The 14,203-nt window shown below is 39.2% G+C and overlaps 1 protein-coding gene across 1 annotated transcript; it reads right to left on the reverse strand.

The window, feature by feature from the left end:
• Positions 1-3,116: 3,116 nt before the first annotated feature.
• On the reverse strand, positions 3,117-11,358 carry LYPD5 (LY6/PLAUR domain containing 5). Its single transcript, XM_077260019.1, has 5 exons — positions 11,104-11,358; positions 10,803-10,928; positions 9,819-9,992; positions 5,204-5,341; positions 3,117-3,954 (listed from the first exon to the last, which is right to left on the reverse strand). The coding sequence occupies exons 1-5, from the start codon at positions 11,159-11,161 to the stop codon at positions 3,647-3,649; spliced, it is 804 nt and encodes a 267-aa protein (XP_077116134.1). The 5' UTR covers positions 11,162-11,358; the 3' UTR covers positions 3,117-3,646.
• Between the last annotated feature and the right edge of the window lie 2,845 nt (positions 11,359-14,203).

The following is a 14,203-nucleotide window of genomic DNA, read 5'->3' on the forward strand; positions in this document are numbered from 1 at the left end:
TTGAGTGGTTTTTGTAACTTTTCATTTTTAAGACTCTGTACATATCAATTGTTATTTCAAAATGTTATCATCCCGCAGTCCCGGAGTACTGTTCTTAACTAAGGGGGGATGTGGTGCCCCTAGGGGTATTTGCCACAAAAATAGTTATTGACACCAAATACAAATACTAGAATAGCAAGACTGCACTACCATCTCCGGCCAGAAGGGGGAGCTCCAGAGACTCCCCTTGATCTATTCTGGTCTGAGAAAAGGACTGGCAGTTGGGTTGAGGAGCTGAAAGTGAGAGGTCGTATAACTGAACTCCTAACAGCCCTATGACGGATTATAGACCTGTAAAACCCATAGTAGGAAAAGAGGAATAGAGAAAAAGGACATTGTGAGAACCGGGTAGCAATAACCTCTACCCAGAATAGGCGCAGAGACGGATACCGGATCCGTGGCTATATTCATTATATATAATACAGCAACCGGAAGGAAGTGAGGTGATATCGACTTCACCAGGGTAAGACGCAGCAACAGACACAGAGTTCAGCGGTACTCCCAAAGGGGGTAAGCCGACAAAAAGGACTCGGGTTGTCCGTCGAACCAGAGCACAGAAGAGACAGATTGGGTCGGCAGTCAGTTCACATACAGCAGCAGGGCCATACAGAAACTGCGCATAATAAGAGGTGGAAATCCTGACAGGGTCAAAGTAATTCAGAGTTCTTATACAGACTCCGGTGACAGTATTAGTTGCAAATCCCTTTTTGTTGAAGTAAACTGGTTAAACGTTTCAGCGCCTCAGTCTTTCATTTGGACAATAGCCATCGGTCCAGGATCGGGGTCATCACAGCCGAGAAGACCTGCTGCTGATCAAGTAAGTGTCTGTTCCTTCATGATATCCCTTACATTGTGCATCGCCTGAGGCCACAGCACCGGGTCAAGCCACTAGTGACATCCCCCTCAAGAGACGGACCTCATTGATCTGGTGCTGGGTACCTCGGTCTCCCGGGCGTCACATTAGCTAGAGGCAAGCAAGAAGTAAAATTAAGACAAGTTTACAGTTGTTTAAGGAGCACATCGCCCTGGTCAGATTGTTTACTTTGTACAACAAAGGAAAGCATATCTTCATATTTTGAGACTGAACAGAATCAAAAGTACATGATTGGAGCACCATGGAGACTTAACTTTTCAGTGACAATCATATCAAACTCACGTTTTAGGATCTTGATAGACAACTTTTATCGATGTCCTTCTGGTAGGATATTTTTTCCTTATAACCATGCCCCATTAAGACCACACCACTTTTTGGATATTCAATAGTTTGACACCTCCAATGCCTCTTTCACCTGCGTGTGGTGTTAGTGCTCTATATAGTGAAAAAGCATCCTGGTTTCATGCACAGTAAACCTTTCAAAAATGAAGTTTACCTGGAGGTTTTCATGGTGCCTATGAGATTTTTCAACTCTTTGGGGAGTCCTGATCAACTCTTTTTTTTTAAAGAGCCTTATGGATGTTCAGGGAGTATAAATATATCTCAGATGGGGCAGCATAGGCAGAGTAACTACTCTAGAGGACTTTAGATTAGCTCAGATGTCAATTGTTCATTTTCCAAAATTGATTCAGAAGGACAATTCTGACAGAGACAGGAAAAGAGTCAAGTACAAGGATTCCTCTGGATGCATGGGTCATGGGTTAAACCATAAAAAACTTCAACTGACTCTTCTGATTCATGTCATTTGGTGTTAATAAAACACAGTGGACCTATACTAGCAGATGACATGGCTCCCCAAACCAGCACTGATTAAGGATACTTTCCACTAGACATTGGAAATCAAGGTTCCGGAGTCTGGAGGAAGAGTGGAGAGGCCACAATCCACGCAGCCAAGAAGTCCAGTGAGAAGTTTCCACAATCAGTGATGGTTTGGGGAGCCATGTCATCTGCTGGTGTAGGTCCACTGTGTTTTCTCAAGACGTTAGCGCAGTCATCTACCAAGAAATTTTAGAGCACTTCATGCTTCTCTCTGCCGACTAGCTTTTTGGTGATGGAAATGTCATTATCCAGCAGGACTTGTCCCCTGTCCACACTGCCAAAAGTACCAATACCTGGTTTACAAACAACAGTATCACTGTGCTTGATTGGCCAGAAAACTCACCTGACCTTAACCCCATAGAGAATCTATGGGGTATTGTCAAGAGGAAGATGAAACACCAGACCCCACAATGCAGACGAGCTGAAGGCTGCTATCAAAGCAACCTGGGCTTCCATAACCCCTCAGGAGTGCCACAGTCTGATCGCCTCCATGCCACACCGCATTGATGCAGTAATTGATCCCAAAGGAGCCCCGACCAAGCATTGAGTGCATTTACTGAACATACATTTCAGTAGGCCAACATTTCGGATTTTAAAATAATTTTTCAAGCTGGTGTTATAAAGTATTCTAATTTACTGAGATAATGACTTTTGGGTTTTCATTGGCTGTAAGCCATAATCATCAACATTAACAACAATAAACACGTGAAATAGATCACTCTATGTGTAATAATTGTATATAATATATGAGTTTCACATTTTGTATTGAAGAACTGAAATAAATTAACATTTTGATGATATTCTAATTTGGTGAGAAGCACTTGTATATTTACACACATTTAATGAGCCAAATGGTGTTAAGCTATGGGAAAAAGTCTCCCCTTTCGAGCAATATGTCCACTTTGACTTGACAAATGTAATAATAGTGGGCGTTTTTCATGTATTGTCTTAGAAATGCATAAAACCATTTATTTCATAGACTCATTCCAGCTCAGCAATTATTTGACCAAGGTGGCACTTTTTGTTTCTGTCTTGGACCATTTCCGTGACATTTTTAGAGCAGGTTTTGCAAAATGTTGTAAAACAGTGCTCAAAAATATCTGCTTTGCATAAAATCACTCCAGGGAAGGAGGATTGGAGCACATTTGCAACAATTTTGGCAATTTTTTTGAAAAGTGATGAATCAGGCAAAAACATCTGGAAAACATGAACCCCAACAAAACTGAAAAAGAAGCAGGCCATCCTCTATAAAATAGACAAAAAGGGCGCAAGTGTAAAGATGAATTTGATGCAAGCAGAATAAAAGGCACAAAACAACAAAAAATCAACAAGAAAAATGATAATTTAGTATGCTTTGCCTAAATAGCTCCATCATATTCCATAGCGTTTTACATATATTATCATCCCTGTCCCCAGTGGGGCTCACAATCTATGTTCTTTATCATTATGATTGTGGAATGTAAGAGAAATCTAGAGAATACCCAAAAAATGGGGAGAACATACAAACTCCTTGCAGATTTTGTCCTTGGTGGGATTTGAACTCAGGACCCCAGTGCTGCAAGGCTGCAGTTCTAACCCATACAATGACCAAATGTCCCATCATTAGTCCGGTTCACACTGGTGCCATAACCAGTGTCATTCCCAAGACTGGGTATGGAATAACTCAATAGTCTGTTGTGTTCTATCCATTTGGGAACAACATCAATTATATCATGTCAATCCTAACCACAGATGGTCATTTTGGTGAACGATTATTGAAATAAATGGAAAAAAATAAAAGGAAATTCTTTTTGTTGAATAAACCATAAAATTAAAAACTTTGGAGCGAACTGTCGGGATCACATTTGGTAGCAGTTACAAGATGAATTTCATAGTGATTAGGATGAGCATGACCAAGTAGCACGGATGTGTTCTCCCAACGCCACTGGTGGTTATCTTGGTGGCTGAGGTCACCGGCTTGGCTTTGGTGGTACTGGTAGTGGAAGCCTCAGTTTCATTGGGTGTAACAGTTGTTTTTGCTACTAGAAGGTTCTTATTGCAGAGGTTTTCTGAACAAAATGCGGCATTAAAGGATAGGCTATACACGTCGATATCGATGTTGATGGCGGTGTCATTGGTAGGCAAAGAACATTCCTTAATAAAAATGGGAAAAGTGATTCCTCCTGGAAGACAAGGAAAGAGAGAACATAAGGTGTTATAACAGCGTACATGGGTCATCTGTTTTATCAATTAGTGTTTAAAGGGAGGAACATGAGACCCCCGATATTAGACAGAGTCAATATGTACAGAATGAGCACCAATTAAAATGTTAAGTTCAAAAAACCGGCAGCTACTTACCAATCGAATTCCCCGGTTCTGCACCATGCCAAACTATTGAAGTCATTGATTGGCTGATGAAGGTAACATCAACCCACCTGAAGTGATGACATCCTGTCCATCAGTCACTTAACTGCTGCAGCCAATCAGTGATCACAGTGGTCAGCTGACTGATGGATGAGACGTTATCGCTTGTGGTCCAATGGAGATGACCAGAGCGACGGTGATGGCAGCGTGGGGAATTCAAATAACAGGCAAAAATACCATTTTTCCAGGTGTTGATGTTTGGAGATGTAATTTCAACAGGTATAACATGTAGCATCAATAGTCATTCAGTTACAGCATTTAGTTAGTCATTATGATGACACTGCAGTGGTTAAAATAAATCTGTCAATTTTTTTCCATATAGTCTGAGAAAAAGCTTAATGTAAAGAAAGAGACTCTGGTTCCAGTGACGTAACACGTATTTTGCTCCTTTCTGTAGTTTTGATAAAATCACAGTTTTATCAGCAGGAGATTATCACTGGAGGACTAGTAAACCTGCTGTCAGATAGTCCAACCACACCCTCAGCACTAATTGGTAGCTTTCTGCTTATGTACGCAGAAAGTAACCAATCAGTGGTGTGGGCGGGGTCATATGGAGCTCAGCATTCAGGGAACTGCAATGCCCAGTAAATTTAGTGATCACTGTAATCAAGATCTTTGCACCGACATCATGCTGTTTTCAGATGGGGTAGCGAAAAACATGACAGATGATACATTTCCTATAAAGGGTCAGTGACCTACACAAACAGATTTTTTTAATGCAATGCAATGAAATATACCAAGTGAGTCACTTGATTAGTACCATTTAGGCTTCATATAACCAAATATTATATTAATATATCCTACATCTATAGATCTTTTTTTAGTTAGATTTCCTGTAAAGTAGTTCTGTGGTGCCTACTGATACCAAAAGGTAATAAGCAAGATGCAGAAAAGTCACTTGCTGATTATCATTGGGACCATATAATAAAAAAACAGTAAGAAGTAAATTTCACTCTGGCTAAAGTTACATGTTTACAACTCCATGACACAAAGTTCGAGGTTACTCACTTATTGTGATGTTTCCTGCAGCTTCGTAACAAGAAGTGAGATTCAACGCACATCTCACTTTCTCAGCTGATTCCACAGAGCATTGTGATTCATTTGTGCTGAGGCAAGAGTAACATTCCAGACCACTGGTTCCACTGACTAATAACATAAAGCAACATATGACATTAATAATTTCATTATAATATGCTTTAATAGGATGCAGTGACTTCGGAGCCCATCATATCCTTCCCAGTCAATCATATGGTTCTCGGCGGAGGGCACTAGCGTTGTCTGTGAGTGTCGAACATGGGGAATTGTAATAGTGGAGGCTGATGTCCACCCAAGACCATTCATAGAAACACAAGACTGTTCTGTTGGCCAATTTCCGAACCATTCCATTCTAATAAAAATCAGCTTAGTGAGTAACCGAGGATCCATGGTTAGTTTAAAAGGAAAACCCATAGAGCCACATGGTTGGGCACCCAACGTTGTTCCACACATCCAGGATAGGATTATGAGAACCTTGAGGAAATCAGCAGGTGAACGTCAACAGAACAACATTTCATTGAGTACTAAAATTTCTTCACCTGAAGCCATCGAAGGGCAAGAGTTAAAGGAGGGAGAGAAAGAGATGTGTGCATGAAATTGCAATCTGGCTACTGGTTAAGATCATGGTGGTCATTTTAACTCCTTTCGATTAAGGGCACTTCTGGCACCAAGTAGACCTCTGATATCACTGTGAGGTGTCATGACAATAAGACAAACGTTACTTGGGTCATTGCCGGCACTGATGTCAGAGGTCTACATGAGGTCCAAGGGATAACGTTTCTCCTTGTTGAGAGTGACATACCGGCTCTGGCATACCAAGGTAAGGAGGCTCGTTTGCTCCTCTGGGAAATTTAATATGAAAATTGCCTCTTCAGAGAGGAAAAGGACTTGAACTCTTCACACCACCTGTTGGAAGTAGCGATCCTACAAGTCATAGTAGACCTTTTAACGAGTCTTGCACTATGACGTAGGATAAAACCCTACGTGGTCTACTTGATAACTGAAGCACCAGCCTAGAGTGAAGAAAGCCGAAGAGGAGGTGTATCACGAAGAAGAAGAAGAGGTGTAGAGGACCAGACGCCTAGCTACAGGGGTTGCGGCAAAGGTGAGTATTATTATCATTTTGTTTTTTTACCATTTTCCAGCTTTCTATGATTCAGCAAAATGGCAGCAGTGGTTCACGGCCGTTTTGCTGAATTTGTGCAAAGGAAATTGAAAAAAAAATCCAATTCTGGAGAAAATGAAGTTTGGGAAAATTTGAGGAGAATTTAGTTCTACTAAAAAAAATGCTACTTTCTAGTTGCAATACACCAGCAATACAGACCCACACAGCAATTAGTTTTTTCATGGTAACCCTCTACAATTCAACGTAGTGGCATCTTTGGACATGATCTCATGGATACAAAAAACAAATATGGGATTTTTAGGAAACAGAATTTTTTTAAGGCTTAGGCAGTTGGCAGAGTCTTATGACCCATCCTCTTCCTACCCATAAAACCTGTTTTGTTTCTTTGATGTGAGATCTGACATTTGTTGCTGTGTCATGAGTCTATTTGTCTTGATTTTACAAGAGAACATTTCCTTGGCATTTTTCCATTCTCATTAAAATTGATTTATTGCTAATATCAATGTGAATTTTCTCATTTCAATAAGGTCTAAAACATATCAGTCTATGGTCTTTGACACAAAGTAAGGCCACCACCAATGGCCACCATAGCCGAGCCCAAATGTTCTGTCAACTGGATTTCTATGGGCCCTGGAAGGCCAGGCCAGCTAATCAAAAGAACGCCAAAGGATGCCAGCAGTTAAGAGAAGGTTCTCAATGCCCCTGTCCATCAAAGACAGATTACAGGAGATACCCCTTTTCACAGAGCAAATGACTGGGAGGAGGCTATGTATGACTTGTCCTTATACATGGGTTCTATTAATGAGCTGTACAGGAGCAATGTGCTCATGCACACCTGTACGGATGTTTCCTCCCTTAACGTTCCATACATTTTTTCAATATTTTATCACAACATGCTAATAAAATTTTTGCCAAAGTGATATTCACACCTTAACCACTAGGTGGCCATATAAAGACACATTGTTAGCGATTAGCGATTGTTAGCGCCAGCAATTGTTAGTGTTAGTGTTATTCTCATGCAAAGTTCCAAATCCTCTACATAAACATAAAGAACCCTATTCACTATTGCACTTGCACCTTTTTTGTTGTCCCTTGCTCCATCACATATTTCTATTTGCACATTTTTTAAGTCTATTTTATATGTGTTTTAACTTGCCACTTTTGGCATGGTTTAAGATTTCTAGATATTTTCAGATATTTTCACCTGATTTGGAACATTTAAAAAAAATTACAAAATGTGTTGCACATTTACTCTAGCCCCAGACTAGAGTGATTCTACGAACATAGCGCTGTGCATATAGATTAGGAATCACTTACCCTGCTTCCTTCTCCAGACCCAGTGATCATATGATCATATGATTGGGTGTCATGAGGAAACAGGAGATGCTGGGTCTTAGAAAACTCTGGCAGCTCTACTATGCAGCCAGAAGGCTTATATTCCTTTGTAGCTGGTGCTAATATACCATCCCCAGTTACAGCAAAAATAAAACAGAAAAAAAGCATAAAAAATTAACGAAAAAAAGGGACGCTGGCAGTCTAAATCGCTGTTTCCAATCACTCTCCCAGAAATGTGTTTAATATATAAAAATAATTTCTATGGAATGGTTAATGCAATTTAAAAAATGTTTAGCAATCCTTTATAGTCGTAATTAAAAATAAAAAAGTAAAAAATAGACACATATTTCTTATTTTCCTTTACATTTTCTCCCAATATCAACAAAAATAAATAAATATAAAAATAGCATAAAAATGAAGGCCTATGTGTGGCAAAATAAAAAATAAGTAAAAAGTATTTGGATACCTGAATGAGAAAAAATTATAGAACCATTAAAAGAGAATATATGATAAAATGTGAAAATGTACCTGGCGAGAAAGGAGAGAATTAAATGGCGCGGTCATGAACTGGCTAGAGCTATGAAAAAATACCATTTTTGACTTTGCACAAAATTCATTATCTACGTGCACCTTTTTGGCACAAAAACATAAGTGAATACCACTAGGCAAAAGAAAAGTAATCTAAAAAAATACACAAATGATCAATTGAGGCAAAAAGTGATGTTACCACTAGAGAGACCTCACAAGTCCATCTCATAAAATTTATGTATTGATGTCAGTACACTTTTAAACTCTCAGCTCCTGATGAAGCTTGATGCGAAATGTACGTCAGGTGCGTTTTCTTTTATATATAACGTGTACTCCATGCCACTGTGCACTACTATCAGTATGTGATAAAAAATTATTAGTATAGATTATCAGGATTAGTTATTGAATTGGCTCACCAAAAAAGACTAATATCATTAAAAATTAAACTTTATTAATTATTTTTTTTTTTTTTAAAACACCAAAAAAAAGAGAAAGTGAAAAAACATTTTGCTTGTTTTTTCCACTTTTTGTTTTTTGGTGTGTTTTTTTTTTTAAATAATTAATAAAGTTTAATTTTTAATGGTATTAGTATTTTTTGGTGAGCCACTATCAATATGTGATATCACTCTCTCCCTGTTTATCTGTATATACCTTAAAGGGCTTTAATTTATACAGCACCGGCCATTTTGGCTTGTACCTTTTCAGCATCCATCCTCAATACTGTAATTGCACATAATATAATTCTGTATTGATTTGTAGTATTCACACTAGAGTTTTGTTATTATTAGTGATGAGCGAGTGTGCTCGTTGCTCGCTTTTTCCCGAGCATGCTCGGGTGACCTCCGAGTATTTGTTATTGCTCGGAGATATAGTTTTCATCACCTCAGTTGCATGATTTACGGCTTCCAGATACACTGAATACATGTGAGGAAAGGCTGTTTGTTAGGGAATTCCCACATGTATTCAGCGTATCTGGAAGCCGTAAATCATGCAACTGAGGCGATGAAAACTATATCTCCGAGCAATAACAAATACTCGGAGGTCACCCGAGCGTGCTCGGGAAAACCCAAGCAATGAGTACACTCGCTCATCACTAGTTATTATCACTTACCTACCTTTAGCATTTTATGTCTGACTTTTCTATGTCCATTTTTATGCTTTCAATCATTTTGTTATCCAATAAAGAATATATTTTATATTAAATTTGAGCCTTGCACATTATTATAAAGGTATTCCTGAAATTATTGGTGCATTTGGGCCCTTTATCTATTGCTCCTCATACTCATGTTGGCTGGAGTAATTTCATTGATGTTCGTCATGTAACGGAAGGGTCCCCACAATAGAGAAAATTAACGTTTCTTTGTTCTCTTCTCTACTTTTGGCATTCAACTCAGAGCGGGTGGCCTTGATTGCAATTTTTAGAAGATACATGAGGTCTATGCTGATTTTATCAAAACACCTTAATTAATGCCCAAATGTTTCTACTCAATGACAGCAGAACGAGATCTTGACATTGAGAATCCACTTTTACAATTTATCAAAAAGTTAAGGAGCTTAGAGGTAACGTGACATTTCCCCATGTATGTCCATGATCCTTACCTTCAACATCAGGGAATTTGTCACTCAAGTCTTCGATATGTTCATTACATGTCGATGAGTCACAGAGAGTCCTCGAAGCAAGAATTTGTACCCCAAAAGGAATTGATGAAACAATGGAAGTCATAGGGTAACCGCGGTCACATCCCTTCACTATCAGGTGCTCCGTCAGTTTTCCTGATGAAACACAATGAGATTGGTTACAATCTGGTGACCCTATGATATTTTTCTTTACTAGTGGCCAACCCCAACCCAATGAAGCCTAACTCAACCAACTGTGGTCTGGAACCCCCTATATAAAGTCATCCCATGCTATTTAGTATCTCATAACATCCACAGTCAACTGATGACATTGCAGAGGTTGAAATTCCACCTACGTAGATCCTTGTGCTTGGTGGTTGCTCCTCCATATAAGACAACAGAGTTACTTTAAGTTGAAAAATAACATATCCTACATGTCCAATTTGATATTTGGCAAAGCTGATCTTGAAGTGGTTGTGTTACCTTTACTTAAAAGGTTATTACCATCTTAACCCCCAGTGATTCCAAGAATGCAAAAATTTCCCATATGCCCATGTACCCCAGCACTCCATCCATTGTCTAGAATTATCCTCAGCTCCAGAAGCCTTGTAGACAATAAAATTAAGGTGGTGCCAGGCATCGTGAAATTCCGATGTGGCAATTTGGAGCCCCCATTGTGGACATGCTCCATCCACCACTTTTACTGTAGATTTTAGTATTGTTTTGGGTGCCGGTGGTGGAACCCCCAGGAATCAGCAAGCTATCACCTATCCTGTGGAAGGATGATACTTTTTTTACGTTGGGCATAAAGAAGCAACAAATACAAAAAATAATGCATTTTCTTTTTTGGAGAAACACTTAGATTTTAAGTGTTTTTACAATCCAAGAAAAGGTCATATAGGATTGCTTCTTCTGCCTCAGATTTTGCTTTCATAGTAACAGAAATCACATTTTTGTCATTTTTACCTAATTTGGCAGAAAATGAAACTACTGCACAGGCGTTATCATCTCCAGTACAGTTAACTGTACTCGAATTGGAACATCTGACATCCAGAGTCTCATTACAGGCAAAACACTCCAAACAGTGGCAACCTGCAACAGCAAGAATATTAATATTAGTCTATCTATCATCTAGTTATTATAGTAAAGAACACAGGAGGTCATTTGTGGGCAACATACTGTAATGAAACCTCTAACTCCTCCATCTCTCCACTCCCCCTGGAATAAAGTAATAATATTATGTGCTAGAAAACCATTAAGAAATTACCGGACACAGAAAGGAAGCTGGTGATCAAACCCAAGAAAATAGCGGTGGTTGATGGCATTGCTGGAAGCCCAATGGTGTTACACCTCTGGTAGTGACGGGAGATGGTTCCTACAGGAGAACAATGATTGCTTAGGAAGTTCCGTGAGAGTCTAATGATGTCCTTGATTCTGAAGCTCCACCCAATAGATGACACGTTATCTCGGGGTGAGATGTGTTATTGGCCACTTAAAATTTTATTGTGTCACTGCAAAAAAATGCTCAGAGTGGTGAAACATTCACAGTTTTAATGGAGTTTTTCAGTTTACGACAGGTCAAGGAGGTTTGCGAGATTTTGTTATCTTCAAAAGAGAAACATTTTTGAAATTGTGAGTTCACGCAACTTTGGGAAACTTAATATGTAAGCCATACAATTCTTCTTAACCTCACAGAAAAAGTGAGATACATCTGAAGAACGGATGTCTGTAGCCACTGGGGACATATTTAGAGATGGCCTCAATGGGAACTGCAGGAGTGTATCTATAGGAGTTACAAAATGAAAAGTCACACTGAGGCACTAGTGGTTTAGGAGGACCACTGACATATATAACAAAGAAAGTCACCAATGCAGATTTTGCATTCCAAGATTTTGCTGATTTTGGGGCTCAAAAGCTTCAAGTTACACCTCCGTAGAGATGGTTAAATCTTTCACAACTTTTCCTACCAAGTCTAGTAAAAGCCATTGTCCCATATTATCTCTTGTAGTAGAAAACAATCTTCATGCTCTTCAGGCCAGCTCCTTGGACCCATGAAGCCTCAAAAAATTTGAAACTCTTCCCTTCATAGTCGATTTTTTTTTTGACATTTAGTAAGGTTTTCTTATCCTTCTCTTTTTTTCCCCAAGAACCATAACTTTTTTACTGTTTAATCACCACAGCCATATGAGGGCTACATTTTTTTTGCAGTTTTTCATTTTTCCATCCAATGTACCAAAAAATAGAAAAAAAATTCTACGTTGGGTGAAATCGTGAAAAATGCATTACTTCCATTGTTTAATTGTTTATCTTTTTTAACAATCGGATGGCAATCTTGCTGAAAGCACCAATATATTGGTGAAGGGGGATTCACAGAACAAAATGCCACACTCACCAATACTTGTCACAAAACCAATATACTGCATGATGACGACAAGTCCCATTGATAGGGTTAGGTTAAATTGTTGGAGTGGAATTGAATTTATCTTGAATTTTACAAAAATCCATATTCTTAGAAATGCAGATTTTTTTTGTAATTTGTTCCAAACTAATTCAGCAATATAGCGATCTTAGACATCTTTATACTATGCCGGGACTTCCAGCTGGGCCTATCTGTGCCAAGAAATCCCAGACTAGAGCGTGCGTCATAGGATTTTGGCACAGGTTGTGACGTCTTGATGTGCACCATCACGTTACGATGTACATTCTGGGCTGGGAGTTGAGGCCGCAAGTAAGCCCAGGGCCTAATTTCCAGCTGCGACTAGGTCTGGGACATCAATGAAAGCCTTGTCACAATCGGAGGTCCAGGCCTAGTATATAGAAGTCAAAGGTTTCAGGTCGTGGCAATGGTAAGGACCTTACGGGGGACATGGAGCAGCTGAGGTGAGTGGTAAAGTATTAGTTGTTTTGTTTTCTGCATCCCATATTTTTTATGCCTTGAAGTCTCTCCAAACACCAGAGAGTAATAAGAAACATTCAATTTTGCGGAAAATAAATTTGCTTCTAAATTATTTTCCTAGCAAAATCATCTACATTTTCTGAATTTGAAACTCATCTAACCAGCTACGTACAACGTGGTCCCGACAAGTGTTAAGAAAAATATATAAGATATATTATATAAGACCTTGTGCCAAATTGAAACAGAAATCTGTAGAAGCCATTAGGTTACAAGTTTTTGTAGGTCCACCTGCTGGACCTCACCGGTAGATTTCTCAACTCTTTAGAGGACATAAATAAGTCTAGTTTTTGGTTGGGTTTTTCATGATTTTCCGAGTGTGTGTTTGAAATTTGGGCTTTGAGGCTGAGAAAAATAGTGATCCATAGAGCAGTAGAGTTGGGAAAGTGGAACTTGTCTGGAAGGCTTGTCGAAGAATGAGATAATAGTCAGTCTCGTAATGGACTGTATGTTAGACTGTGCACTCTACTGTTCTTACACTTTTACCTGCTTTCATATTTTAATAGTTTGCAGAACTCAGGCATGAAAATAGTGGAAAATTTCCAGCTTCCTCAATTTGTCTGTCATTTCACACACAGTAGCTCCTGGCACTCCTCGTATAATGATATCATTACACAGGAGTTGAGAAGTTTATAGTTAATTAGTCATGAGGGCCAAACCCAAGGTGAAAAACAGCATTTTACGGGACTTTTTGTTATGTACGCAGATGAAACTCATCAACTAATACTGTATGCGTCATCAATGCGGCTGCTGTAGTCCTGTAATTAAGGACTACACTAATGTGTCCAGAAAAAAGAACCCCCTCATTCCTGTTGGCTGTCTGTCATACTACAGCAGTCACACCCAAAAAGTTAAGGAATTTATTCGAGTAAAATTGAATTCTCCTTGAATTTTACAAAAAGTATTAAAATGTGGTTTATTTGCTTCATGATAATTCATCAAAATGGAGGACAGCTGTGGCATTCAATAGAGGCACCAGGTAAGAGGTTAATAAAAAAATAATAATAATCACTTCACAGCTAACCTGTCCCCTGCAGCCCCCTCTCCGATACTTCATGGCTCTTCTTTTCTTCTTCCCCCATTGCACATATCCTCTTCAGAAGCTTCACTCCAGGGTGTGACTTCCAGCACCAGGAATCAGACATCACTGCAAGTTGCACCGTTTCTCCAGACATTTGACATTATGATTTTACATTGAATATCTCCCAAATTATCGGGCTCTATGAAGAGTTATGTGATGATGGTGTCCATAGTGACAGTTCTCTCTTTCTCCTCCTCCCATTATGCTTTACTTCTATTACTATCACCACCCCTCATCCTTCTCCTTCTCTACCCCCCTACTTCTACTAACTGACCTCATCTTCCCCTTACTCTTCATTTACCTGAGTACATGGAGGAACGGATGTCAAAGAAA

The sequence above is a fragment of the Ranitomeya variabilis genome, chromosome 4 (assembly GCF_051348905.1).
Source record: "Ranitomeya variabilis isolate aRanVar5 chromosome 4, aRanVar5.hap1, whole genome shotgun sequence".
Lineage (NCBI taxonomy): Eukaryota > Metazoa > Chordata > Amphibia > Anura > Dendrobatidae > Ranitomeya > Ranitomeya variabilis.